General features: G+C 32.7%; 1 protein-coding gene across 1 annotated transcript in view; it reads right to left on the bottom strand.

The window, feature by feature from the left end:
• Positions 1-26394, bottom strand: part of MAN1 (LEM domain-containing inner nuclear membrane protein MAN1) — a 121272-nt gene that overhangs the window by 3841 nt on the left and 91037 nt on the right. The window contains exons 13-14 of the mRNA XM_085824915.1: positions 15384-15489; positions 6883-6961 (exon numbers count right to left, since the gene is read on the bottom strand). Of these exons, the coding sequence (XP_085681041.1) occupies positions 6883-6961; positions 15384-15489 (185 nt within the window). The remainder of the gene's footprint in view (positions 1-6882; positions 6962-15383; positions 15490-26394) is intronic.

Below are 26394 nucleotides of genomic sequence, written 5' to 3'. Positions count from 1 at the left end.
AAGAATCAACTAGTATTTACAACAAAAGCAAAAGTGAATCTGAGCCTTCTGCAGACGAATATCATTTTTCTAATGACTGTGAACAACATGAAAATTTTTATGGAAAAAAGCACTCCAAATGGAGCAAAAAAAGTACAAACACCAAAGCATAAGATAATAATTCAGCTCCCTGGTCAACATCCTGCAAAAATAGGCTCTAGAGCAGAGCCCGTAGATATTTGGAATTTATTTTCATACATATTGTTCCAGTCATATCTTGATGCAACAAAACTGGAAAGAAAAAAAAAATTATGCTTAAATTAGCTAATCAACTTATTAAACTGCATCTGAAAGTTGGGATAACTTCCACTTTTTTGCCAAGGGAACTGAAGATAACAATTAGAAGAATCCTTAGACAGAAGGAAATTAAGAGGATGGAATTATCAAATCAAGAAGAAAAATTAGAAGAAAGAAAAACAGCATACAAATGGATGGAATGGAAGGAACCCATGTGTCTTCAGTGCTCTTAAAAAATGCGCTTTGATTGCGTATCATCTTACACTTCATCCTTGTAAACAAAGATATACTAACCTATTATTTATTAATTATGGTAGAATTATGGTTTAATTGACAGTAATACTTAATAAAGTCACATATTTTCATGGATGCTTAATAAAATCTTTGTTCCTTAAAACAAAGAAAAAAGTCATTTTTTGTATGAATTTAACTGCATAAAATTAAATGATTTATGTTTAAAATATCGTGATTTAAATGAATTAGAATTCTATAACATTCCTTAAAAAGGCATAAAAGTATGTACTTTTACTTGTTTCTTTAACTTTTTCGCGACGGCACACCTTTGTTTATAACGCTCGTGCGAGACGGAAGGAAATCGATGGCAATCATCGCACAGGACGGAGGTTTTGCATCACTAAGCCTAATTTTATTTAAAAAATTGGAAAAAAAAAAAAAAAAAAAATTTCACTTTTAGCCTCGTAATTTTTGGTATCATTTTAGACTATTACTTGAGCTCTTATATATGTTAAAATTAGCAACTTAATAACGTTTTTTTCTTTATTTTACATGAAAATATACTTAAAAATTTCCTTATCTTGTAAAATAATTCTCGGAAGCGCTATTCAAATTATTCCAAAGTTACAATTGATAAAATCCATCAATAAAGTTTTAAATTAATAAAACAACACAATAAAGACTATTTACAGTAAGAAGAAACAAAATTTAAAATGAAGACTGAGTGTGGTAAATATCGAAGCACGGAGAAGTATCACTTTCTGTTAGAAAAAGCATCACTTTCTAACTCTAAAAAATGAATCATCACTCTCATCTGCATTAAATGGTTCATTCACCATACGAGGGTATTCTTCCTCTGATAAATAGCACCTTCCCGCCATAATAGACTGGAGGGGAGGCTTTCCGAAATAAAAAGAGAAGAAACGGAAATATATCTGAAGGCAATGCAAAATGTAATAGTACTCCATGTATTAACCCTAACATAGTAGACGAAAAAATAGAATAAAAAAAGGAATTGGATATAAATCAGACACACAAATGTTTTTATTAGCACGCAGCGATTTAACCACTTGCGCTATGACTAAACTTCACGGTTGCAGTGCCGTGTGCTACAATATAACAAACGGTAAAGTGTCTCATTTACGCCGCTCCGCATCTGCAATCCAGAGCTGTAACTCGAGAAATAAACAATCTCGTTGTTAGGCAATGTGTGCACCATGTTATTTTCACTTTTGCGATAATTGCCTATCGACGTGGTGTTCACGTTGCTCGCGGTTTGAGACAAAAGCATCTTAACGTGCGTGGCACGTCTTTTTAGCACAAGTGGTTAAAGAGCTCACCTCTGTTTACGCTTTCTCTCCCTCCCCTTGCAAGAGCTGATGAGTAAAATACCAAAGTCAAGCAGAATATATGAAACTCAAGGTCAGGAGCCTAAAACTGTGTTCATTTCAAAAGTAATGGACATAGGATGCCATCTAGTGGCTTTTAGAAAAACGTTCCAGCTTAAAATGCGTATACGCATCACCCATCCTATGAATGCAATCCCTAGTGATGCATGGATGGGACACCCGGCTGTAAGAGACGTTCTTAGGGAACGTGTATATGGGACTCCCGTCCTGAAAGGGTTAAAGTGATCTGTGAGACCGCTCACAGTAATTATGCCGAAAAAATTCTCACAGCAGTTAAAGGTTAAATAAGTAAATAAACTACTGAAATTAAACTAATTAAGAGTGCTTATTAAGTTTCAACTATTGAGTTTCCATTAAATCTCAATATGGCAATCTGTTTCACAAAGAATACCAATATGTTACAAACTATAAGTGAAATTTGTTTCAACTGCAGCTGATTATTATTATTAGTAGTATATTAAATTATATAACTGAAAGATGAATTTAAAAAAAATATTGATATTTCAAAATTTATACCCACACAAACCACACAATTTATACCACACAAACTTCATCAGCTCTATTTGCATTAGTAACACAGATATAAACAAACTATATCAGTACACCACAGAGGCAATCAGTCCCAACAAATTTTCATATTTTATTTTAAAAGAAGCAAACATGCTGTTGGCTTAAGGCTACTACTATCCAGTCTTTTGAAATAGGAAATGCAGCATTTTTTTCACTCACAAAAGAGGAGATGTCATGACATACAGAACTCAAAAAACTTTTTTTTTTATACATGCAACTAAATTTTATACAAATCCAAAATTCAAAAAGGATAAACAGTTTTTCAATATTAAAAACATCATTCATCATATTTCAGAATCCAGCATAATCTCTATAATACTAAAATTAATGATTTACAACTATCATTTGTTATATGGAACTATGCAATGCTATTCCTTCTTTTAACACTTATTATTAAAAATGCTGTTTTAACAATAAGTATTAAGATAAATAAAAACATCAACTTAATAAAAATTTATTAAGTTCTAAGATTTAAATACTTGAGAACAATATAATTGCCTCAACCATCATCAAAGGGAAAAAAGAATTCTGAAATGTTTTTCAGAAAAACATTATTCATAAAGAATTTCATAAGGTATTAAAGGTCCATATTTACTTATTTCATGCAGAACTATAATCTCTTTTTGTAGAAGTCAATGTGAATTTTAAAAATAAACATTTCAGTAAATATAAATCCCAAGCTGGGCAGACTTTTTGGATTTCTACCATATAACCATATTTTGAAATGTGCTACAAAAATGTTTACACCAAAAAAATTTCAGTACTATACAAGAATTGGTTATACTAAAGAAAATACTGAATAAATAAATCTCTAAATAAGATTAATACAGTTCAAGGCCAAAAAATGAGATCACTTTATAATGTGGCACTGCTATAACGGTGCTGGCATTTTATGCAAATTGTTATTCTGCTGGCCAAGACTAAAACCTTCACAAGAATGCCCCAGCAGATAAGAGTTCAGTTTTTAATATGAAGAAACAGCATTTTTTAAGGCAGCAATTACTTTTATGCCAAGGTCCTAATATACAAGTAAGATTTTAGTTTCAGCTCTGCTTAATAAGCAAAATCCTACCTGCATAATAATCTGCCTGGCATAAAAATGCCTATGCCCTTATAAAAGTTACTTTCTCAAGTTCAAAAGTAATGTGGTGCTGGTATCTTTATGTTTGCACACGCTAGTGAAGATTTCTGTCTTTGGGAATAGTAACTGATATGCAATATGTATAGAGGTCCTGGCAATGGGATACCATTATAAAGGTGCTCATGATCTGTCCATGACTATGTTGAGGTATCTAAGAGAAAATTTCTGGAGAATAATAACTGATTTACATAAAATGCTAACAATGGGACACCTTTATGAAGGCATCTCTGAAGATCTGTCCATAGTTGAAATCTAGCAGCTGTCAGATATTAACAATGGAATCTTCAGTTTCAAGACCATAAAACTATAAATACTTTTAATTAAAAATTGGAAGTACTTGGGAAATAACATAACAGCAAAGGGAAACACTGGCTGTGGAAAGCATTTTCTACTACTTGCTGGTTATGAAAAAGGGGGAAAAATTAAACTGAAGTGAAAAGACTGTGTGAAAACACTGGTATTATGTGACTCTGTGGTCAAAACTGTCTTTCATTAGGGAGTATGCAGATGGCTCGAGAGAACTGTTGGCAATAAATTTCTTAGTTCATATTAAAATATACAACCATATTATATTGATTACCTCACATATAATATTTCACCGAAAGTCACAAAATGTGCAGGTTTACTGAGATTAATATTTTGCTGTTTTATTTAGACAAAATTACTCAAAAAACTCAAACTAGAACATTGCTAACTTTTAAAACAAACTGCTAATAAAAATAGATATTTGAGAAATAAAAAATATAATTTTATATGCTTTTTATCCTTGTTCACTTTTTACATCAGATTGTTCATTTATGTATACAGTCAAAAGTCGTTAATCCGGAGATTCTTCCGAATTATAGATCATCAGTTTAAATCTCGTAAAATGGCAGACAAAAATTCTAAAATTAAAAATATGAAACCGTATTTTATGAAATAAAGAACAATTATGATCTAAAGGGTATCAAAATTTACAAAACAAAAAGCTTAATATTTATTTGTTTACTTTATTAAACATTTCTTTCAATGTAAGTTGTTTACGTTGCTTCGTTTTATGTGATAATACTTTCTCTTTAATTTTATAAACAGACATAATTTCTTGTTCAGTTACAAAGTTCCTCTGTTCAAGTCCTGTAATTGCTGTGCCGAGAATACCGACTAACTTGTCAATCGAAATTTTTTCATTTTCACTAACCTCGCTGTCACCTTCTTCATGTCTTTATCCATTTTTTGCAGCAATTCCACTTTTTGTTTGATGGACATCGAAACATACTTTCGTTTTGTAGATCCTATGGGAGCTCCAGCATTGGAAATTCTATTTGACATAATTGAAAGTTCAAGTTTACTTTTATAAAATTACTCTTACAGTCTGCAAAAAATAATAAGCGGGATCCAATTCGAAGATTAAGGAACAACGCAATCATTAACATTAACTGAAATAGATAATTAGATAATTTTAGCTTATACCGTCCGTTATACATTAAACGCGCATGCGAAAACGTATTCTGCGCTTGCGCACACGTAAGATCTTTACGCATGTGCCTATGCGCATGTGTCAACACGGCGCATGCGCAGAAAGTTTTTAGCTTTGAGGTCCGGATTATGGGTGTCCGAATTAACGACTTTTGACTATATATTTCAATGTGTAAAATTTCGTTCTATGTATATAATTTTCATTTGTATGTATATTTTCCTTTATGTATGTATATTCATTTATACGTATGCATATATGTTCACTTATATATACATCACTATAGTGTTTACTTACATCTGTAACAAACTATATATCTGCTTATATGTTTATTATTAATTTATATATACAGTACAAAGTCCGGATGTCCATTATCCGGAATGATCTATAATCCGGACCTCAAAGCCACAAACTTTACGCATGCGCGTAGAGAATGCGCATACATTACACATGCGCGTAGAGAATGTGCATACATTACATGCATATGCTTTATGCATGCGTGCATTGAAAGAAATGTTTAATGAAGTAAACAAATAAATATTAAACTTTTTTTTGTAAAATTTGATACCCTTTAGATCATAATTTCTTTTTATTTCATAAAGTACGGTTTCATATTTTCAATAGTATAATTTCAGCATGCCATCTTACCAGATTTAAATTGATGATCTATAATCCAGAATCGAAGTCCCGACGAGTCCGGATTACCGACTTTGTACTGTATTTCGTTGTAGATATATTTTGTATGTATATAATTGTTCATTTATGTATATATTTTCATTTATTTATGTCTGTTCATTTATGTAAAAAAAAAAAAAAAAAAAAAAAAAAAAAAAAAAAAAAAAAAAAGCTGTCTTTTCACTTCTTATTTTAGTTGTTATGACACCCTCCCTTTTTGCTTTTAAGTTTGCAAAGCTTTCTATTTTCCTTTTGCCGTTACATCACTATAGTTTGGCCTTCCTTCTCAGCCCCCTTTTGTGGATAGGGTTTGCTTCATATCGCCTACAGATCTTTGAAATTTTTTTTTAAATTTATTTTCTTTCTTTTATTTATTTTTTTGTTCCCCCTTTTTTTTTTAGCTGTGAAGGCTCGCCGCTTCTTAGATCAGTTTTTAGCTTTTTGCTTCTTTCCCTTTTTAGCCGAAAAGCACCCCCTTCTCTTTCAGCCGTTTGGCTTTTCTTTAAGGCCTTCTTTCTCAGCTAACATGCTCTGCCTCATTTTAGCCTATTGGCTTTTGCCCACCTTGGCAGTTAGCAACTATCTCCTCCTGCCAAATACGGAGTGAGATAATGAAATGTTTAAAAGGCATGGATTCAAACCCACTTACTGGAAGCAATCATTACAAAACGCCGCAGTTGCTTTCACTAGCAGGGGCGGTTAAAAGAGTTTGTTGTTGTTGTTTAATAAGATGATAATTTCATAATTTTAAAGATTGATTTATAATTTTTCATAAATCACAATTTACATAAGATTTTAAATTTCTCAATTAAATTATTAAAATGAATTCGCTTAATATAATTAATACAGATTTCTTTATAAAAAGATCAAAAATAAACTTGCTTCTATGCACTTTTTTGAATATTCTTTTGATTCTAGCTTTCATAGTTTAAATCTTATGATTTTTCATTTGTGACCTGAAATCAACAGAATATTAAAATCCACACAACTCCAGATCCCAAGTTGAACACTTTTGTTTTATTTATTTCTATTGTATAATCAAAGTTTGAATTACACAACAACAAAAAATTATGTTAAAAAAAAAAGCAAACCATATCAATTGATGCATAACTTTTTCTACTTACCATCAAACCACCATCCATGTAATGCATTAAATGCTTTGCCTGCAGCTTCAGTGGAGCTGCATAACATGTACACACAGCCCTACAAAATAAGCAGAATTAAAATCACAAATTTCCTAAAATCCTTGAATACTGAACAAAAACAGAGATATATGTTTATGTTACCCACATGTAAAATTTCTTGCAATCAAGGGAGAACTACCATATTATTTCATTACATTAAAGCTTCTTTCAAAATTAAACAAAAAGGAGACTTCTGAATAACTGAACTTATCAATAGTTAACAGCGGAGATAAATAAGTATGTGTTTCCACATGTTTATATATTTACATCTCTATCATTTAGTATAAATCATCATGCGAGTTTCTTTCTCTGTGTGCTTATGAGCATCTATAACAAGCCTTTGTATGATAAGCAATATATACAAGTTTTCCAGACACATCTGCTATATTTTTGTACTAAAATTTGGTTAGCCTTATAATCAGTTAATGAAATTGCAAAATGAGAGGAAAGAGTTTAATTATCATACTACACAGAATAATTACAATCTTTAAATACTTAAACCACACAGGTAATTATTGTCCCAAACAGTGTTGTAGCAAATAGTTTATCCAACAGATGGCAGTATCTGCCAAGCTCTTTTGATAATTGTCAATGCGCATGCGCAACCTTAGTGTAGGGGAAAAAAGTATGTTTTAGAAGAATGAGCTTTCATTAAGAATATTGCTGCGCGTTTTTGCTGTGTAAATAAAAGTATATTTTTGTAACATAGATGTTCTTTACTCTCTAATGCGAAGCACTAGGTTAGTGCACGAATCTCGACTGATTCAGAATCCATTTCCAAACCATGGATCACCACAATAAAAAGTGGCGTCCGTGACAAGACGCATTAGTTAGGTAAAGAACACTTTTGATGGTTTAACAGCAGAAATGGAAGCCTTGAAATTAAAAAGAGTACCACTGCGTGCAGCCTTCATGAAAGCACATAATAGCTTACATGGACATTTGAATGAGTCAGAATTGAACAGTGATGTTCTGTTATCGTCCCTGGAAATTCTTCCACGACAATGGCTGAATTTCTGGAATACCTTTAGTAAGATACACGAAGATCCAGTTCTAGATGGTGTTGGTGTGTGTGTATTGAGAATACGGCAAAGTACACTAGGGCTATCTGCCTAAGGGGAGGGATGTCTTCGTGGAGGACTTTCTAAGGGAAACTGGCTCGTATACACGTTACACATGGGGAAAACCACGAAAACGCCCATGCATCCACCCCGTTGTTCACGGGATTCGAACCTTGGCCAGTTCTAGATGATCATTTGAAATCCGTATATCTGATTCAGGCTACTGCTGCCAAATCGAAAGCACGGGAAATAGTGCAGAGCTTCCCAACAACTAAAAACTATCCGAAAGTCATCGAACATTTAAAGAATCGTTTTGGACGTGAAGATATTCTTAAAGTGTACGTTCGGGATTTAGTGAATCTTGTGTTGATAAATAATAATGCAACCAAAAAGGACATTGCGCTATCATCATTGTATGACAGTTTGAAACCAAACTACATGCTCTGGAATCTCTCGGTGTGACTGAAGATAAATACGCTAGTGTTATTTTTCCGTTAGTTGAATCTTGCCTGCCCCGACATCTTGCGCGTGTGGGAGAGGGAATGGAAGAGCTCATCACAACAAGGCAAGACCGATCTTGAATCTATTTTTCTGTTTTCGAAAAATGAAGTGATATCTGAAGAGAGAATTAAATTAGTGTGCTTTTCTTTTGCTAAAAGTAGAAAATCTAAAAGTTGTATTAATGATGAGTCTAATATTCCTACTTGTAATGATTTGTATACAGGAGACAAATTTAAAGAAAATGCTCCAATTAAGAAAGTTGAGGAATCTTGTTTATTTTGCGATAAACCACATTTAACAGAAAAATGTTTTACAGCTAGTACGCTTACATATCAGGATAAAAAAGATTTAATATTTAAGAAGGGTGCGTGTTTATTTTGCTTGAAGAAAAAACACATTTCTTGTAACTGTAAGTCTAAGGTTAAGTGTTTAATCTACCAGAAAAGGCATTTGTCAGTAATGTGTCAACAAGTTCCTTCTCAATTGAAAGACTTAACAAGTAGAGCCTGTTGTGAAAAATGATGTCAATGTTTTGGCTAGCAGATCTGCCAGCTCTGATGTGTTATTACAAACATTAATCATAAGGGTAAAAAATGGCACCAGGGAAAGGATAGTGAGAGGGATTATAGATATGAGTTGTGAGAGAAGTTATTTAATGAAAGATATTACAGATTCTTTAAAATGTAACAGTGTTGGTGAAGTGAAATTAGTTCATAAATTATTTGAAGGTGTAGAAACAAAAAAATTGCATTCTAAATATATAGTTCATTTGAGTAGCCTTGATAACAAATATATATGTAGTGTGCATTGTTTAAGTGAATCTGTTATCTGCTCTGATGTAAAGAAAATACATAAAGGTCCTTGGTTGAAAGAACTTCGTAAATATAATATTCAGGTGTCAGATGTAGAGGGTAATGCTCCCGAAAACGAAAGTTACTTTAAATTGTTGATAGGTTCTGATATTGCTGGAAAATTATTCACAGGAAATATTAAATGTTTACAAAGTGGTCCGGTCGCGATGGAAACACATTTGGGATGGATTTTAATGGGTAAAATTCCAGCAAAGGAATCTTCAGATATAAATGATTCTCTTGCATGTGTTTCTTTATTGCTAAACGAAAGATCAGCAGAAAACTTATGGAAGTTAGACGTTATTGTTACAAATGACCCAGTTGAGTCTAAGAAGAAAGCTGAAATTCATGAGGAGACCATGCTGTATTTTGAGGAAAATTTGAATTTGGATCCAGATGGGGATATAAAAGTGCACTACCTTGGGTACTGGACCCCTTTCGCTTGTCTAGTAATAAAAGGTTGGCAGAAAAACGCCTGACTAATACACGAAGGAAATTATTAGATTTGAACCAAATTAAAGTTTATCAGGAAGTATTTGATACTTGGTTGAAGGAACGAATTATTGAAGAGGTAACAGAAGGTGAAGTAGACAGAGAGTACTATTTGCCTCATAGCACTGTTTTTAAAGAATCTAGCGAAACTAAGCGAGTAAGGCCAGTTTTTGATGCTTCGGCACATGCCAAAGGAGAACTTTCCTTAAATGACTGTCTTGAGAAAGGTCCCAACCTAATAGAAATAATTCCAACATTGTTGAATCATTTTCGAAATATCCTGTTGCAGTAATTTCAGACATTGAGAAAGCCTTCTTGCAGATTGGTATAAGAGAGAAGGATAGAGATTATTTACGTTTCTTTTGGAAAGGTGCAGAAGGAGAGAATAAAAAATTTATAGACATTGTCGCGTGGTTTTTCGGCTTAACTGTCGTCCATTTTTGTTAGCCACTATGTTGAACTATCATCGTGCCCCAGATCAGTTTGCAGTTACAGCCAATATTTTGAAGGAGTCCTTCTATGTTGACAATTGCCTGACTAGTTTTAAGAATGTTGAAGAATTTAATAGATTTGTACTAGAATCGAGAATGTTATTGTCACTGGGAAAGTTTAATCTTAGAGGATGGCAGCCGAATTGTGAAACCGAAATAATTCCCAACTCTAAATTAGATACATCTGTTTGCATTTTAGGGTTAAACTAGGATTTGAAGGATGATACTCTTTCCAGTAAAATTGAGTCACTAAAGAAAGAGGAGATTGTCGCAAGTAAACGAGCACTCCTTTCTTGCGCGCATATGTTATTTGACCCAGTAGGCTTCCTTTCTCCCGTTACCCTGTTCCCAAAGCTGATAATGCAAGAGTGCTGGAAATTACGATTAAATTGGGATCAAAAATTGCCTGAACATTTAGAAAAGAAGTCCATGAAATGGGTAAAAGAACTGGAACTGCTGTCCGATGTCAAAATTCCTAGATGGCTTAATATTGACAGATGGGTTAACGAAGATGTGAGTCTTCATATTTTCAGCGATGCCAGCAAGCCTGCCTATGTTACCTGTATTTTTGTAAGAGTGAAGACCGAAAATAAGGTTTATCTAAGTTTTGTGCAAGCATGCACTAGAGTTGCGCCTTTAAAGAATACATCCATCCCTCGTTTGGAATTATCCTGCTTATTCGGAGCACGCTTGGGACGTGTGGTCTTTGCAGACTTGAACATGCCAAATTTAAGAACATTCTTCTGGACTGACGCAACAACTGCTGGATCCAGCGAGACGTACAATGGGGAACTTTCGTTTGGAATTGTGTTCAAGAAATCAGAACACTTTCAAAAATAGAAGATTGGCATCATATCCCTTCGGAGTTGAATGCAGCCGATCTCCCTTCTAGAGGCTGTTCAGTTAAACAGTTTTTGCTGACAAAATGGTGGGAGGGCCCATGATGGCTGTTAGAACCAGAATCATCATGGTCAAGAGGCACCGATTTGCCGGACGAAGAGATCATAAATTCAGAAAGGCGTAAATCAGTATTGGCAACTCTTAATAAAGATTCTAAACCTGACAATTGGCATTACAGGTATTTTTCATCCATAAAGAAAATTGTACGCATGTTAGGTTGGATTCTTAGGTTTTACTTTAAATTACGAAGAATTACAAATGAAACCTCCAAAACTTTGTCAATTTCGGAAATTGAAAGAACTGAGATAACTCTTATGTTATTGATCCAAAGAGAATCATTTAAGGGTATGAACGAAGATAAAATTAAGGACCTCAGACGTATAGTTGATTGTGATGGTTTGATCACAGCTAAACCTCTCTAGGTAGGTGACATTGTTCTTCTGGAAGACAACAAGAAACGTGCTTTTTGGAACCTGGCGTGTGTGGTAAAGTTGATACCTGCTCGTGATGGACAAATAAGACTTGCTCTCATAAAAACAGAGACTTCTGAGTTTCTAAGACCAGTACAAAGATTGTACAGACTTGAGCTGGATAATCCAGTCCAAAAGGATAAGACTGAAATATTCCCATGACTACCAGCAGTGGTAGAACTGTGAAACCAGTGATACATCTGTGAAATGTTTTGTATTTGTTTGAATACTTTGTAATAATTTGATTTATTTTTTATTTTTCTAGGTTTAGTATTATCTGTTAGCATGTCTAGAAAATTATGGAATGCTGCATCTCCAAGTAATTTGTATTTCAATTTAATTAGAACATCTTGGTAGGCATAATTTTATACTTCAATATTATATACTGTACTATTATGCATATTATAACTTAACAGATGTGTGAATTTACCTCCCAGCAAATTAAGGTGGGAGGAATATGTAGCAAGTAGTTTATTCAACAGATGGCAGTACCTGCCAAGCTCCTTTAGTAATTGTCAACGTGCATGCGCAACCTAAGTGCAGGGGGAAAAAGTATGTTTTAGGAGAATGAGCTTTCGTTAAGAATGTTGCTGCACATTTTCGCTGTGTAAATAAAAGTATATTTTTGCAACATAGATGTTCTTTACTCTCTAATGCGAAGCACTAGGTTAGTGCACGAATCTCGACTGATTCGGAATCCATTTCCAAACCGTGGATCTCCACAAAGGGAGCTATCAGTCTCTAAAAAGGAATTTTTCATAGGTTCACTATAAATGGTGCACCACTTTTTCAAACTGCTGCCACCAAATATTATCACCCTGTGTTATTTTTTAAGAAATTAAACAATGAAGAATATGTATGTATGTTCCTTGCACTCTGAAAAAGCAATGGTACCGACAGCCATCAAATTTTGAATAACGTAGTCCTTTATTCGAGCATTTAGAAGTCCAAATCTTGAATTTGTTTGTAAAACTTTAATGCATATTTTATTAACAGATTCAACAATTTGAAAGTGACCAGTGGCAACACTGTTCAGAATAAAACATTTTAATATTCAGCACACAAGACTGAACCATTTGGAAAAATTTAAGATATTTATCTTTCAATTTTAATGAACAAATTCAACTCTATGAAAGCAATGTATAGCAACAATCGGAAATAAAATAGTTTTATCTTCCATGATGCAGCTTGTTGACATACAGTAAACCCTAAATACTTTCAAATTTAATCTGGAAGGTTACTGAGTAAAAAACTAAGTGATTTAAAAGTAATAAATACAGTTCTTAAGAATATTTTTTCTACTTTTAATTTGATTGACTTCAATAAACATGCATTAGAATGAGAAGTCTATTTAAAAATATTCAATATCTTCATGAAATTATACTAGAAGTATTCATTAAAATCATTATATAATTTTCTTTTTTTTATTATAACAATTTTAGGTGGCTCACCATGCATGCATAAATTTTTTTAAGAAATAATATAGCAAATATAAAAATACGTATGGCTACCTCTAACATTTTATTAGGAATTCTAAAGACATTTAAGTTAGTAACAAAGAGACATAAAAAATTTTCGTTATCTTACTAAGAAAGCTGAATATTGATATGATGAACTGAGAAAAGACTGAACTACTGTAAAAATGTTATGCCAATAATTAACACTGCATTGGGAATTCTAAACATATGCTGCTATGCAGCTTTAAAAAATTTTATGGTTTTGTTGTTGAATTGTATGTGACGCAAGTGCAAAGAAAATGATGCTTAATAACAAAGCTAAAAAAACACCCCCCAAAAAAGGGGATTGGCAAGAGTGGGTGCAAAAGCAGATTGGTAGACTACAAATTCAAACAGAGTGTAAAAAACATTATCAAATCCTTTTGGGCAAACTTGAAAATCTAAAACCCTTCAGATTTTTTTTATCATTATATTGTTGTATATCTAAACTGTATAACCACCACTAATTATAACAGCCACATCTAGTTTAGCAATTTCAGTTATTAAGGCCGACATCCTTTATACATGTATGCTTGACAAGAAATACGTAAATAATGTATCAATAATTTTTCTTTCTATACCATAGCAAAATACTGTATTTAACTATTTAACTGGATAGATTTCTTTTCATTTGAATTAGGCAAAAATTAATTCTGATCAGAGCAATGCTCTCATTGAATATTCTTCTACACGGCTGTTTCTTAAAATTTATCCTGAATTGTAGAGGGGGTACATTTGAATGAGTATGAGGAGTCTAATTTTCAAGTAAATATGAAAATTCTGCAAAGTAAATACACATATATTAAACACAGAAACTAAAAACTGACACAAAACAGGGTCGTTTCTTACTAACAGCATACTAGCAATTAAACTCTGGTATGAACCGAGCAAAGTGACTAAAGACATTAATTGTTTTGGAAAACTTTTTTTAGAACTTTAGTTTACTGTTCTGTGCATAGTTGCATTAGATACTCATGTTATATTTTCTCTGTTTTTACACCAAAGTAAATTTTTATGTAATGCTTGATTACTACGAATATGTATGGATAGAAACTTATCTCCAAATGAAACAGAGTCTGTCTGCTATTTCTAGCAATACAGCATACTATTGGAAATTCCATATTGTAATCTTTCACATCCAGTGAAGTTATACTTCAACAAAGAATGCATTTATTAGCAGTGCAACATCCACACATGTCAAAAAATTATTAGAATGCAACTGCATTTGAAAATTTGGTTTGAAAGAAACCACATAATGTATGCCATAGATCTGCAATTCATTTATTGCTTGCTTAAAGAACTAACATCAGTTATGTTTTTCAAACAATTACCTACAGCAGATATGCATCCTTGAAATAACGGAAACAGAAAATTAAAAAATTGTGAAGTTCAATGAAAGCATGTTTAAATGATGTAAAAATAATGCTGGAAGAATATTCCCCCCACAATTAATGTTTGGAGGCATTTGTTGTGAAACAAAAGACATTTTATGTCATGATTCCTAGCAGTAATGCTGCCATATTAACTAATAATAATAATAATAATAATAAAAAAAAAAAAAAACACATACATTAAAGATGGATTGACCATTTATTCTGATGAGTGAAAGGAGTATAAGAGGGAAGAACTAGAACAATATGGTTATATTCACTGCTAAGTGAATCCCAATTTTGTTGATCCTGAAACTGGCATGCACATACAGAATATAAAACTTATCTGGGGAAATGCAAAATGGCAAGATAAAAACCATCGAAAACCATCTCTCTCAACATCACTTCACATACTACCTCATGGAGTTTGTATGGAAGAAAAAACAAGCCTCAAATGATAATAATCAGTTTGATGCCATCCTAAGGGCAACTGCTAAACATTTTCCACCTGAAACAAAACTTGGCTGTTTTTTGGCAATGACATGCAGTTAATATGGAAGTGCCCAAAACAGCATATCTTCCCTACATACTATTTTGATGTATTGTATAAAGAAGTTCTAACAGATATCAACAAAGATATACATAGAACTATTCTATTCATGATAACTACCTATTCATACTCAATCATCATAGCAATAATTTTAATGCATATACATGTTATTCTCCAACTTAATGTTTAAATCACAGATCATAAATATGCTTTTATTTATATCTAAAAATAAGAAGCACATGCATATCTGAGCCCTTACCTCATTACTAGAAGTGTCCACTGCTATATGTCTAATACCATCATTTCCTTCACATTTTTCTAAAATCGCATCTCGTATGCTGATTTGCCAGTCATCTCCATATTCTCTGTAACATATGTTGTTCAATAAAAATTTTAGAAACATTACAAAAATATAATGCAATGAAAACCAAAATTATTGTTTTTACAAAAAATGTTACAAGAGCAATCTAAAATAAACTAACAGTACTTAAAGATAATATGACAGCAAAATTATTCAAATGGCACAAAATTTAGTCCCATTAAATACATCAAATTACACAGAAATCAGAAATTAACTATGTAGACAATTCACAAAAAGCACATTCTTAGTACTATATTATGTTCCATAAAAAATACTGACACTTCATAAAAAGTACTGAAATCATTTTCTGTACAGGAAAATTCTAGGTGATACAATTCATTACAAATACATAAAAAAGAATAAGTAATAGACAGTAGCTTTTTCCCTTGCTATAATTTTAAAAGTTTGTCAAAAAAGTTAGAAGTGTGGTGTGAACTTATTTCAGAATGCTAAGTTAACAAATTATAATAGAACTGAGGGCACTAAAAACAATGCCAAATACCGCAATGAAGAGTATAAAAATAAAATTATAAACACTCTCTCAAAATATCAATATAGGGGGGGCAGGTGAAAAGATGATGAAATTTTTAAATGATTGATTTCAAAGACAGCTAGTAAAATATTGATCAATTGTGATTAATCATACAAAAAAGTAACAGAAACAGTCTAAAGGCCCGTTTCCACTACTGCGTATGAATGCGTTGCGTCAATTGAAGACACGTCTACGGCATCCGTACCAGCATTTCCACTGCGGTGTATCCGTAGATTATTTTCATTTTCCGCCGCTAGATGTCACTAATATTTTGCTGCCAAACAACCAGTTCGAGAGTTACGACGGTGAGCATCCAAATTTTTTCCACTTAAGCGAATATTGTTTGTTTTGGATTTGATATGGATCCTCACGTAAAACGCAGGAAAGTTTTATTTACTAAATTCCATGTTATTGGAAATTTTTATTTCTGCTTATGAACTGCGAAAGTAAAGTACGCTAGCAATTTTTAGATAAATAAGGTTGTAACGTATATTATGAACATCACTAATTGCATAGAAGCTGAAGTAAATAAAAAAAACATTTCTTTGTGTTTCTAGAAGCCTTAAATATTAATGAAATAATATATATATTATTAAAACTAAAATGTACTGTTACTGAAAAATAATAAATAAATAAAATAAAAAAGTTAAACGAATTAAAAAATAGTTGGTACTTAAAAAATACATAACAATTGTAAAGAAAGTTTCCCAATATTTACACAAAATTTGCTATGCTTACCGCTGACTGCCATGTGAGATTGTATATTTTTAAAATATGCCCAAATTTGGGGAGAAAGCAGGTAATATATAAAATTTTAGCATCGATTTCTTTTCATCAGGGTCATTGCTGGATAATTTATTAGAAATCTCGTTTGTTTTAAAATGCACTATGTGCAGTTATATTTTATGCATAATCCATAAAATATTATTTTTAATTTAAAAATTTTTTAATTCATTAATAACTCTTTTTAGAGAAGTTATAAAAATACGCTTTTTCTCTTTATATTTATATATACACACATTAGGGTAAAGAAAATGGAAATACTTAATTCATTCAATTGTGCGCTTCTGCTGGAGAGGATTGAATTTAAAAGCAATTATTACAGTAAGTGTTTTAAAAAATGTTTAGAATATTAATACTGTCTCATGTTAATTGGCAGTAAAAATTTAGAGCTGGAAACATCCCAAAGTCTTAGCACATGTATGTGCATTCGCATAAAAGTGAAACGAAAAAATATATATATGTACAGGGAGCATGTTTTAAATTCATATTATGTAATTTTCAAAATATTTTTTTTGCGGATAAATAAATAAGAGCATAAATAAAGCATTATATTTAATGCATATAATAATAGAAATAAATTATAAAACACAAATATAGATCAAATTAGAACAAGAAACTAAGAAAGTTGCAGACAGGGTGGAAAAAGCATATTGGATTCGAACTCGTGACCCCAAAAGTTAAACCACATTACAGTCAGCTTTACCACCAAGCTATCATCACACGAGTATGATATGAAATTTTGGCTTATATACAAGTAAATGAATTCTTAAAACAAATTTTTTGGTCCTATTTCAGTGTGCTAACGTCTAAAAAATTCGCCAGAGTTTGTTCTTCAGCTTCTAGTACATTTCTTACAAAAAACATTATCTTTTAAAGTGACGTTCCGATTGAAGTTAAACGGGCTGCTAAAGATATATTCCATGTGCTTACAAATATATGTTAGCCAAAAAGGTATATTTATAAATAGAGAAATACAAATTTAACACACTCTTTAATGAGTGGAATATTTAAAGGGCTATCAAATTTAATTTATAATTAACATTTTTATTTTTTACCCATTTCAAAAGAAAAAAATATAAAATCTATAAAATCTTTTAATGCCATATCTGGATTTTCTATAGCAGTTTGATATAGTCAGACATTCATTTTCATTAAAGGTAAATGTGTATGCAGAACTAGGAAATAATTGTCAGGACAAATTTTGCTATTTCATGGACTTGGAATTATAATTTTTGCTCTTGACTTTCTTGAATGCCTGATTTTATCTGCGAACAAGTACTGTAGTTGCAGTTATCTTATTTTTCTTATCTTTTTTTAACTAAATTCAGCTGATTGCTGTCTTTTTCAGCACGCAGTTTTCTCACTATAATGTTAATTCAGAAATAAGTATTTTTTAGCAAAACTTTCTTTCCCTAAGCGAGCATTCATCGCTACTTCTGCCGCCATTAATTTTTGGTGACAACACCTGATTGCTCCTTTTTTACCACGTGACCCCAATGCATACGCAGACCTACGGATAAAAGTTGAACATTGTTGAACTCCATCCGTACGTCATCCGTCCCCGCACATCGACCGGATTGCAGATGTCAATCAAAGTGAATTCGCTCGCTGATTGGAGTAACGCGTACGCACCACATTGCATACGCAGCAGTGGAAACGGGCCTTAATGCATGTAGTAAAAGTATGTATTTGGTTCACTTAAAATGTAGCCACAAGCGGGTACAAAAACATGCAGCACAAATTCTTCTAATAACTTTGAGAGTAATATTTATATAAATAACAGCATACAGTATTATTACATAGATGTTGGACAAAATCTGTTCCTACACTTTTCTTTAAAAGAATAGAACTGCAATATGTTATGGATAGTATTTAAGGAACCATGCATTCAAAAAATCATTATATGTATTGGTAGTGAAGACAAAGACAGTTAAAAATATAAAAAAGTTATTATTAATTAACTATGCAACATGATCATCAGTATCTGTACACTTTAATATGTTGTTTCTTCTGCAAAAAATGGTAGGGATCTACATCTCACTGTGATGACAGCTATTAGAAAAACTATTCATTAATTTCTGGAATGTTACCACTGGAATCTAATATTAATGTTGCAAAAGAAAGCCAGTCAATTCTATCCTTAATATGGACATGGCATAGCCTGGTTTTCTTATTGTGTTCTAATTGATATTACAGGTACAGTACAAAGTCTGTAATCCGGACTCGTCGTGACTTCAGGGATTCCGGATTATAGATCATCATTTTAAATCTGGTAAGATAGCATGCAGAAATTATATTATTAAAAATATGAAACTGTAATTTATGAAATAAAAAGCAATTACGATTTAAAGGGTATCAGATTACTTACTATTTATTTGTTTACTTCATGAAACATTTCTTTCAACACGTGCATGCGTAAAGCATATGTGCGTAATGTATGCGCATTCTCTACGCGCATGCATAAAGTTTGTAGCTTTGAGGCCCGGATTATAGATCATTCCGGATAATGGACATCCGGATTACGGACTTTGTACTGTACTTTATAAAGTTGAGGTCAGGGCTTTAAACTCTTCAGTCTGATTCTTTAACATCTACATCATCTTTGCATACATTTTCTGCATGGATAAAAGCACTACCATATTGAAATAAGAACAGAGCCATATACACATTCTTACCACAATGTAAACAACAGGGAATTGCTTAAAATATTAAGATAGACATCCACATTCATAGCATCTTTCATAAGAACCTAATGGCCGAATACAAATCATACAAAGCAATCCAAACTCCATTTTTAGTACAATAGTGTTGGGTAAGTATAATTTACCAGGCATTATCCACACCTACACACATATAGTGGGTTGACAAATAGTATAATGAAGCTCATCATTTTATAATACATCACCATTGCTCAAAGCACTAATGCAACTGAGTTTAAGTTATGCTATTCTTAATATATATACAACTGTTGCCAATTATATAAATACTAGTTACTATGAAAAATGAACCAATAAACATTAAACAGTTAATAGAAGAGAATACTTTTAGAAATAAGTAAAAAGCACTTTAAAATAGAATAATGTCAGGAACTGCTATTTATAAAACAGAATTTAAAGTTAATAACTTTAATCTTAAAACCAAACATCCTCTCCTGGCAGGAGTAAAGGAGTCATTTTAGATACGAGACACTGAATTTTTCCAACTTGAGTCCAAATGCTTACCACTCATACTTGTTGTTCAAATCCTGAATAAGTGTGAATAAACCTACCCATACTCCAGTTGAGAGTGGAATCTCTGGATCAGGAACAAATGAAGTCCCGTTTGAAGATCACTTTGAAAACACCAATTTGAGCTATTCTGGAAATGATGTTATAAGGTATTTCTCCCGCCTTCCTAGCATGCCTTTGTGATGTAGTGGTTCTGCATGCTGGGTCAGTATCCAGAGGCCCACAGTTTGATTCCCAGCAAAGGTGTTTGCTCATTTTTCTTGCTTCCAAAAAATCCTAATGTCTCTACAGTGGCACCCAAACTAAAAGGGGATGATGATTCTCCTTCCCCGAGCTTTGGTGATTGGGTCCCCTAAAAAAACTCCAGTTGCCCTTTAAAAGGGGGAGAATATAAGCTATTTCTCCCGTCTCCCTAGCGTGCCTTCGTGGTTCTGCACGCTGGGCCGGTATTCCAGAGATCCATGGTTCGATTCCTGGCAAAGACGACTGCTCATTTTTCATCTTGCCTGCTTCCAAAAATACCTAATGTCTCTACAATGTAAATAATTTCTTGTCCCTCATCTTCAGAAGTCTTGTTTAATTCATTAAATTAGATTCCATCGAGATAACTTCAGATTTGTTGACTACATTCAGGAATTTCTAAGAGATGGACCCCAATCCAGAAATGTTCTGCTGCACATACTCTAACATCTGAATGATCTGCAGAAAGTGGAGTTGTAGCTGAGGTGCATCGATTGCTTATAAAAGCATATAGTGAGGCTGCCTTAAGTAAGAAAAGTTGTCATGAGTGGTTTAAAATTTTAAGAATGGAGAATATGACGTGAAGATAAAAGATGTAGCGGAGGGCCGAAAGTGTACAAAGACATGGAACTGGAAGCATTACTAGATGAAGATAAGAGCCAAACCTAAGAAGAACTTGCACTTACATTAGAAGGGACTCAACAATAAGTCTCAAATCATTTGGAATGATTGAAAAGCAAGGAAATTGGGTTTCAAATGAATTGAAGCCAAGAAACACTAATTGTTTATACGTGAAATGCTGCTTGCCAGGCATAAACAAAAGGGTGTTTTGCATTGTATGGTCATTAGTCTTGAAAATGGATCTGCTACAATAAACAAAAGAAGAAGAAATCATGGGGAGCACCTGGCCATGATTCAACATTGAAAACCAAGCTGAAAATTCACGGAAAAAAATCATGTTGTGTGGGATCAGCATGGTGTACCATGTATTATGAGTTATTCAAACTGAACGAAACGATTACCAGGGCTCTCTACCAAACACAATTGATAAGATTGAGCCAAGTGTTCAAGGAAAAATACACCCATTACTAATCCAGCCATGACAAAATTATTCTCCAGCATGATAATGCTCATCCACATGTTGCAGCACTGGTCAAAACCTACTTGGAAACACCCAAATGGGAAGTTTTATCCCACCCACCACATACACAAAACATATCACCTGTCTAAGCAGCACTTCACATCATATGAAAATAACAAAAATTGAGTCAGTTTGTGGATAGCCTCGAAAGATGATGCATTCTTCTGATGCAGTATTCATATGCTGCCAGAATTATGGGAAAAAGTAGTGGATAATACTTTGAATAAAACATAAGGTATCGTTTTTTCACAATAAATGCCTTTCCCCCCCCCCACTCCCAATAGATTACTTAAATCTTCAAAACTGAGAATGCTGATTTTGCATGCTTTAAGTAAGTGATTTTTGGTAAGCTTAATAGCTACTTCCCCAAAACCACAAAAGTAAGAAGAATAAGATGATATAAAACGTAAATTGTTAAGCAACCTGTAGCGAAATTTTACTTAACTTCTAACTAATTGTATGTATTCTTTGAACTAACTGTATGAAATATATGCTTAAGGTGGGTTGCAGTGCCTTTAAAACTTTTTCCATTATCAAAAGAGATATCTGAAGAAATACTTTTGACATGAAATAAATGTTTGTGTATTTGGTTACGTAATAATCAGGCTTGCAAAATGATCCCCCACTTAACAAAATGCTCAAATTAAAGTGATCCTTTTGGCTGGTCGATCTCCTATAATCTGTTGACATATTTGTCTCTTTAAATGCTTGCATAAGATACAATCATTTATAACTTCCAATATCACTCATTAAATGTCATTCATAAGCCAGTATTTTTTTTTCTAATTAGGGAGAGAATTAACTGTGTACTTGTGTGGAAATGCTGAATATGGTAATGGTGAATTATTAATTTGGCAAAGCCATGAATTTGGCAGAAGAACTGGAAGTTTTTCTCTCATCAATTCATTGTCTTGACATCAGTCATTTAGCCAAGATTGCAAAATTGATCTTGGCTGAATGACTGATGTCAAGACAATTAATAGCCAACTCTAATTAGTCCTCTACTGACTAAGAAAATATTCAAAGAAAGATATTTACTGTTGAACATCAAAGGCTGATTTCTCTTCAGCATCTTCAGTTCTTAAGGAAATTCATGCTCTTGAATGAGTCTAAGAATATGATGGTGTTTAACCCCTCTTTTGCTCTCAAAGTTCATGTACACTATATATCACAATGACTAGAATTGTAAACAAATCTGAGACAGAAAGCTAATGCTCTGCAAAGTTTAGAATAAGAAGGTAACTTGCAAAAATTCAGGAAAGGTTTTATCATTTGATACTGCCACATGACTCGTGATTTCCTTTGAAGTCTGTAAAATAACATTTTGAGTTTTAAGAGAACACAAGGGCAATTTGACATTAGATAGGAGCTATTCAGGTCCAATCCACCAAAGTTTGTGAACCAGAACATCTTTAGGCAAAATGCCTTTGAAAGCAATATCTTCAGGATTCGAAGAGCTACAAACATTAAGTCCAAACTACTTAAGGAAAAAGTGATTAAATTTAGTTAGCTCTATTTGTCACAAACTGATTTTCTTTAGTAGGTGAAGAGTAGATCCAAGTTAAAACAATTTGTCAGTCAGACCACAAATAAATTTCACTTAAATTAATGAGCAATGCTTACTTACTTTTAAACATAACTGAGCTACTAATATGCAGCATAAACTCATGGGTAATGTCACATGCTAGGCAACCTAAGTAAAGTCACTTTATGGGCTTTACTTTGGCTTTAGCTGCAATGAAATCTACAGAAATTTCACCAAGAGAAGAGATCATGCTAAAGTAAAAATTGCTGTATATACTTTGCCTAAATCATCATAAAATCCATGAAGCTGAAAGCATGAATAGGACATCGTTGGGATGCTTAAATATCTTCTTATCCCAATTGATTTTGGGAGTCCAATTTGAGAACTGATTCTTTTCCAAGTACTCCAAACAGAATTTGAAACTGGATCACCCCTAAGAGATTTTATATGATGCTCCAATATATTTTACATGATTGTACTAAGGAATGAAAATCTAAAAGGATCAAAAATGCATGTTATTCAAGATAAAAAAATCTCACTTTATATGCATAGACATAAGACTACTAACATGAATATTCAATATCCCTTCTGAAGAATTAATTCCAAATAAGGCCAAAGAACTTTTGGGGTGAGTCTTCTGGAAGATTTACATTTTGCATAGTAGATATAAGTTCCTCAGAAAGATTAACAAGAACTGATGGTACATTTGAATTCCACTTCCTAAGTGTGAAGCCATCTTTAGATAAGACATGATTTAAATCACTGATCAATTGTTTGGCTTCATCGACTGATTGAGACCCATCAAGAAGATTGCTGACAAAAATTTTTCTAGAATTATATGACAGCACAAGAAAATTCTGAGCTATAACCTTTTGACAGCTGATGAAATGTTCTTATTGCAAGGAAAGGTACAGAAACTATGTCATAAGTTACAGTTAACAGTCTTTAGTTAGTAAGAGATTCATCCGGCTGGAATTGCCAAAAGAATCTTTGAAAATCACCATGCCTGTGGCTAATTACAATTTGGCTACAGATCTTTGCAGTGTCCCCTGTCAAGGCTATTTGGGTATGACTACAAATCTGGTTGTAACTCTGGGCTCACTTCAAGAAAGTAATTTAAAGAATATCCTATTGAACCCCCAGTATTAGAAATGATTCTTAACTTTGTACTATCCTCATTATCCATGGTGAGGCATACAGAAATAATTTAATTTTGATCAAGATCAGGTTTTGGAACTCACTCTATACAATTTAGGTCAATATATTCTAGCATAAAGGTATGATACTCTTCTTTAAGCTAATGATTTTTACTGAGCTCAGATTCTAACAGTCAAAATCGCTTCAGAGCATCTGATTTGCCTAATTCTGGAGCCTTCTTAAAAAAGACATCCACCATACACCTTCCAAATTGGGTTCTAGTTACAGTTTTAGCTTATAAATCTTCAGAACTCTGATCTAATAATATGTTAGGAATAGAATCAATCTTTCAAAAGTTCTGAAGGTCATAATTTAACTACACTGTAGCATGGCAATTAAGGATCGATTTAGAGGACTGTGATGGATTTACATGTGATTCCTGAGAGAAACCCTCCCAGGTTTGATTTTAAAGGACAAGAATTACTTTTAGGTCCAAGAACTCATTGTCCTTATATAATTAGATGGAAACAAATCAACTGCTCGTATTAATGTCAGTGGGCATGGATATAAAAAAAGTTCAGATCAGTTGACTATAAATCTTCCAAATGAGGCTATGACAAACATGAAACGTAAAGTTAGGAAGATTAATTTCACATTATTAACCATCAATGCATAATATTCCATTACTGACATAGGATTTTAAAACAATGTGAACCTTAAAAAGAGCAATTTCTGAAATAATTTTATTATTGCCTGATATTTTGTGATTTATAGTTCTCAGTGGCAGCCCTAATTTTTTAGAACTAGCAGTGCCAGATTTATGTATAAGCTGCACAAGCTATAGCTTAGGACCCCCACTTTCTTGGGGACACCCCCAAAAATTGTACCATATCCCACATAAAAAAAAAAAAAAATTATTGATATCCCTCATGAAAGGCCCCATATCTCAAATAGCTTAGCTTTTCGTCAAATCTAAATCTGGTTCTGAGAACAAGCCTTCGAGATTTGAGTTTTTTGACTGTCTGAATCCACCAGGGCTCTATATGGTACAAAATTTCCAGTATTTGACCCTAAAAGAATAATTACTGTTGGAAATAAGTTCTGATGATCAGTATGAGTACCTGTCAAACAATTGGAAAAAACTAAGGTAGACTACTCCTATTTGCAAAATCCACATTGTCTTCAATGTCAGATGAAGAAACTGGAAATGATTTATCACAGTGCAAAAGTATCTGTGCTTAGGATTACAATAATGCCACCTTGTAGAAATCAAATATTTTGCAACAAAATAATTTTAAACATTTAATTCAAAACTTCCAATTTTTTTACTGTATTCCATTTTTCTTCTGTGGATTTTTTATGGAAATGTGGATGCTTGTAGCTCAGAACATTCATGGCACATTAAATTATTAGCTCCAGTCCTTAAATTTTCTACTATAATATTACTGACTGAGTCTTTAAAAATAACTTTTATTTTCTGCCTTTAAATTGATTTCACGTCCAACTTGCAAACTCTTCACTTGTTTTGGGGAAACAGAATAAAATTTTCATAAGCCAGAAAAGCAACATTATCAAAAGATAATTTCCACTGCCTTCAAAAGCCATTGTGTAATTTCATTTGCAAATTAAATCTACAAATGAACTGAATTCAAATTCCAAGCACTTAAGAGTTTTGCACGGCTTAATTAGAATTATCGGTACTTTTTCATTATGCATCTACCCTACATTTTAGCGAGTTATTTTAATTGTACACAATATCTAGTTATAAGAATAGTTCATAAATACACACATAGACACAACGATAGCCCAGATGGCACTATCATTGGGTTTCAGCATGTGTTTGGTTTCTCTTTTAGAGGTACCAGGAAGCATGGCAGGTACATAATGGAAAAGTACCTAATTATGTAACAATTCTAAGATTGATTTTCAGCAATCAGGTCTCAAAGGTTTAAAATTACAAGATGCATTTAATTTAGCATATACTAAATTTTTCATTTTGTCAAATCATGATACTAAGGCTGCCTAAGCTTCACTGTAACTTGATTCTTTCTTTGAGAAGACTTTTATTAATTTAGGAGGCAGACCCAACCTCAGATGCTTTCAAATACTCTAATTTTTGCATATCAGTACATTCAGAAATAGTAGATAAAAGTATTTGCTATTTGCTTATAGCTTAACAAATGCTTAACATTTCCATTAGAACTATGCAGATCAAATTTAGAAAATAGATTACTTTGAAGTAGAATTAGATCCTCATTAGTTTTAACAAATTTATTACTTTGTGGCTTTAAAGTATACTCAATCTTTATATTGATTCCAAATAG

Source organism: Stegodyphus dumicola, chromosome 10 (genome assembly GCF_044657685.1).
Source record: "Stegodyphus dumicola isolate Sdum_Otavi_A_Nest chromosome 10, ASM4465768v1".
Classification (NCBI taxonomy): Eukaryota; Metazoa; Arthropoda; class Arachnida; order Araneae; family Eresidae; genus Stegodyphus; species Stegodyphus dumicola.
Note: the sequence above shows the minus strand (reverse complement) of the source record. Positions and strands in the feature narration are given on the sequence as shown.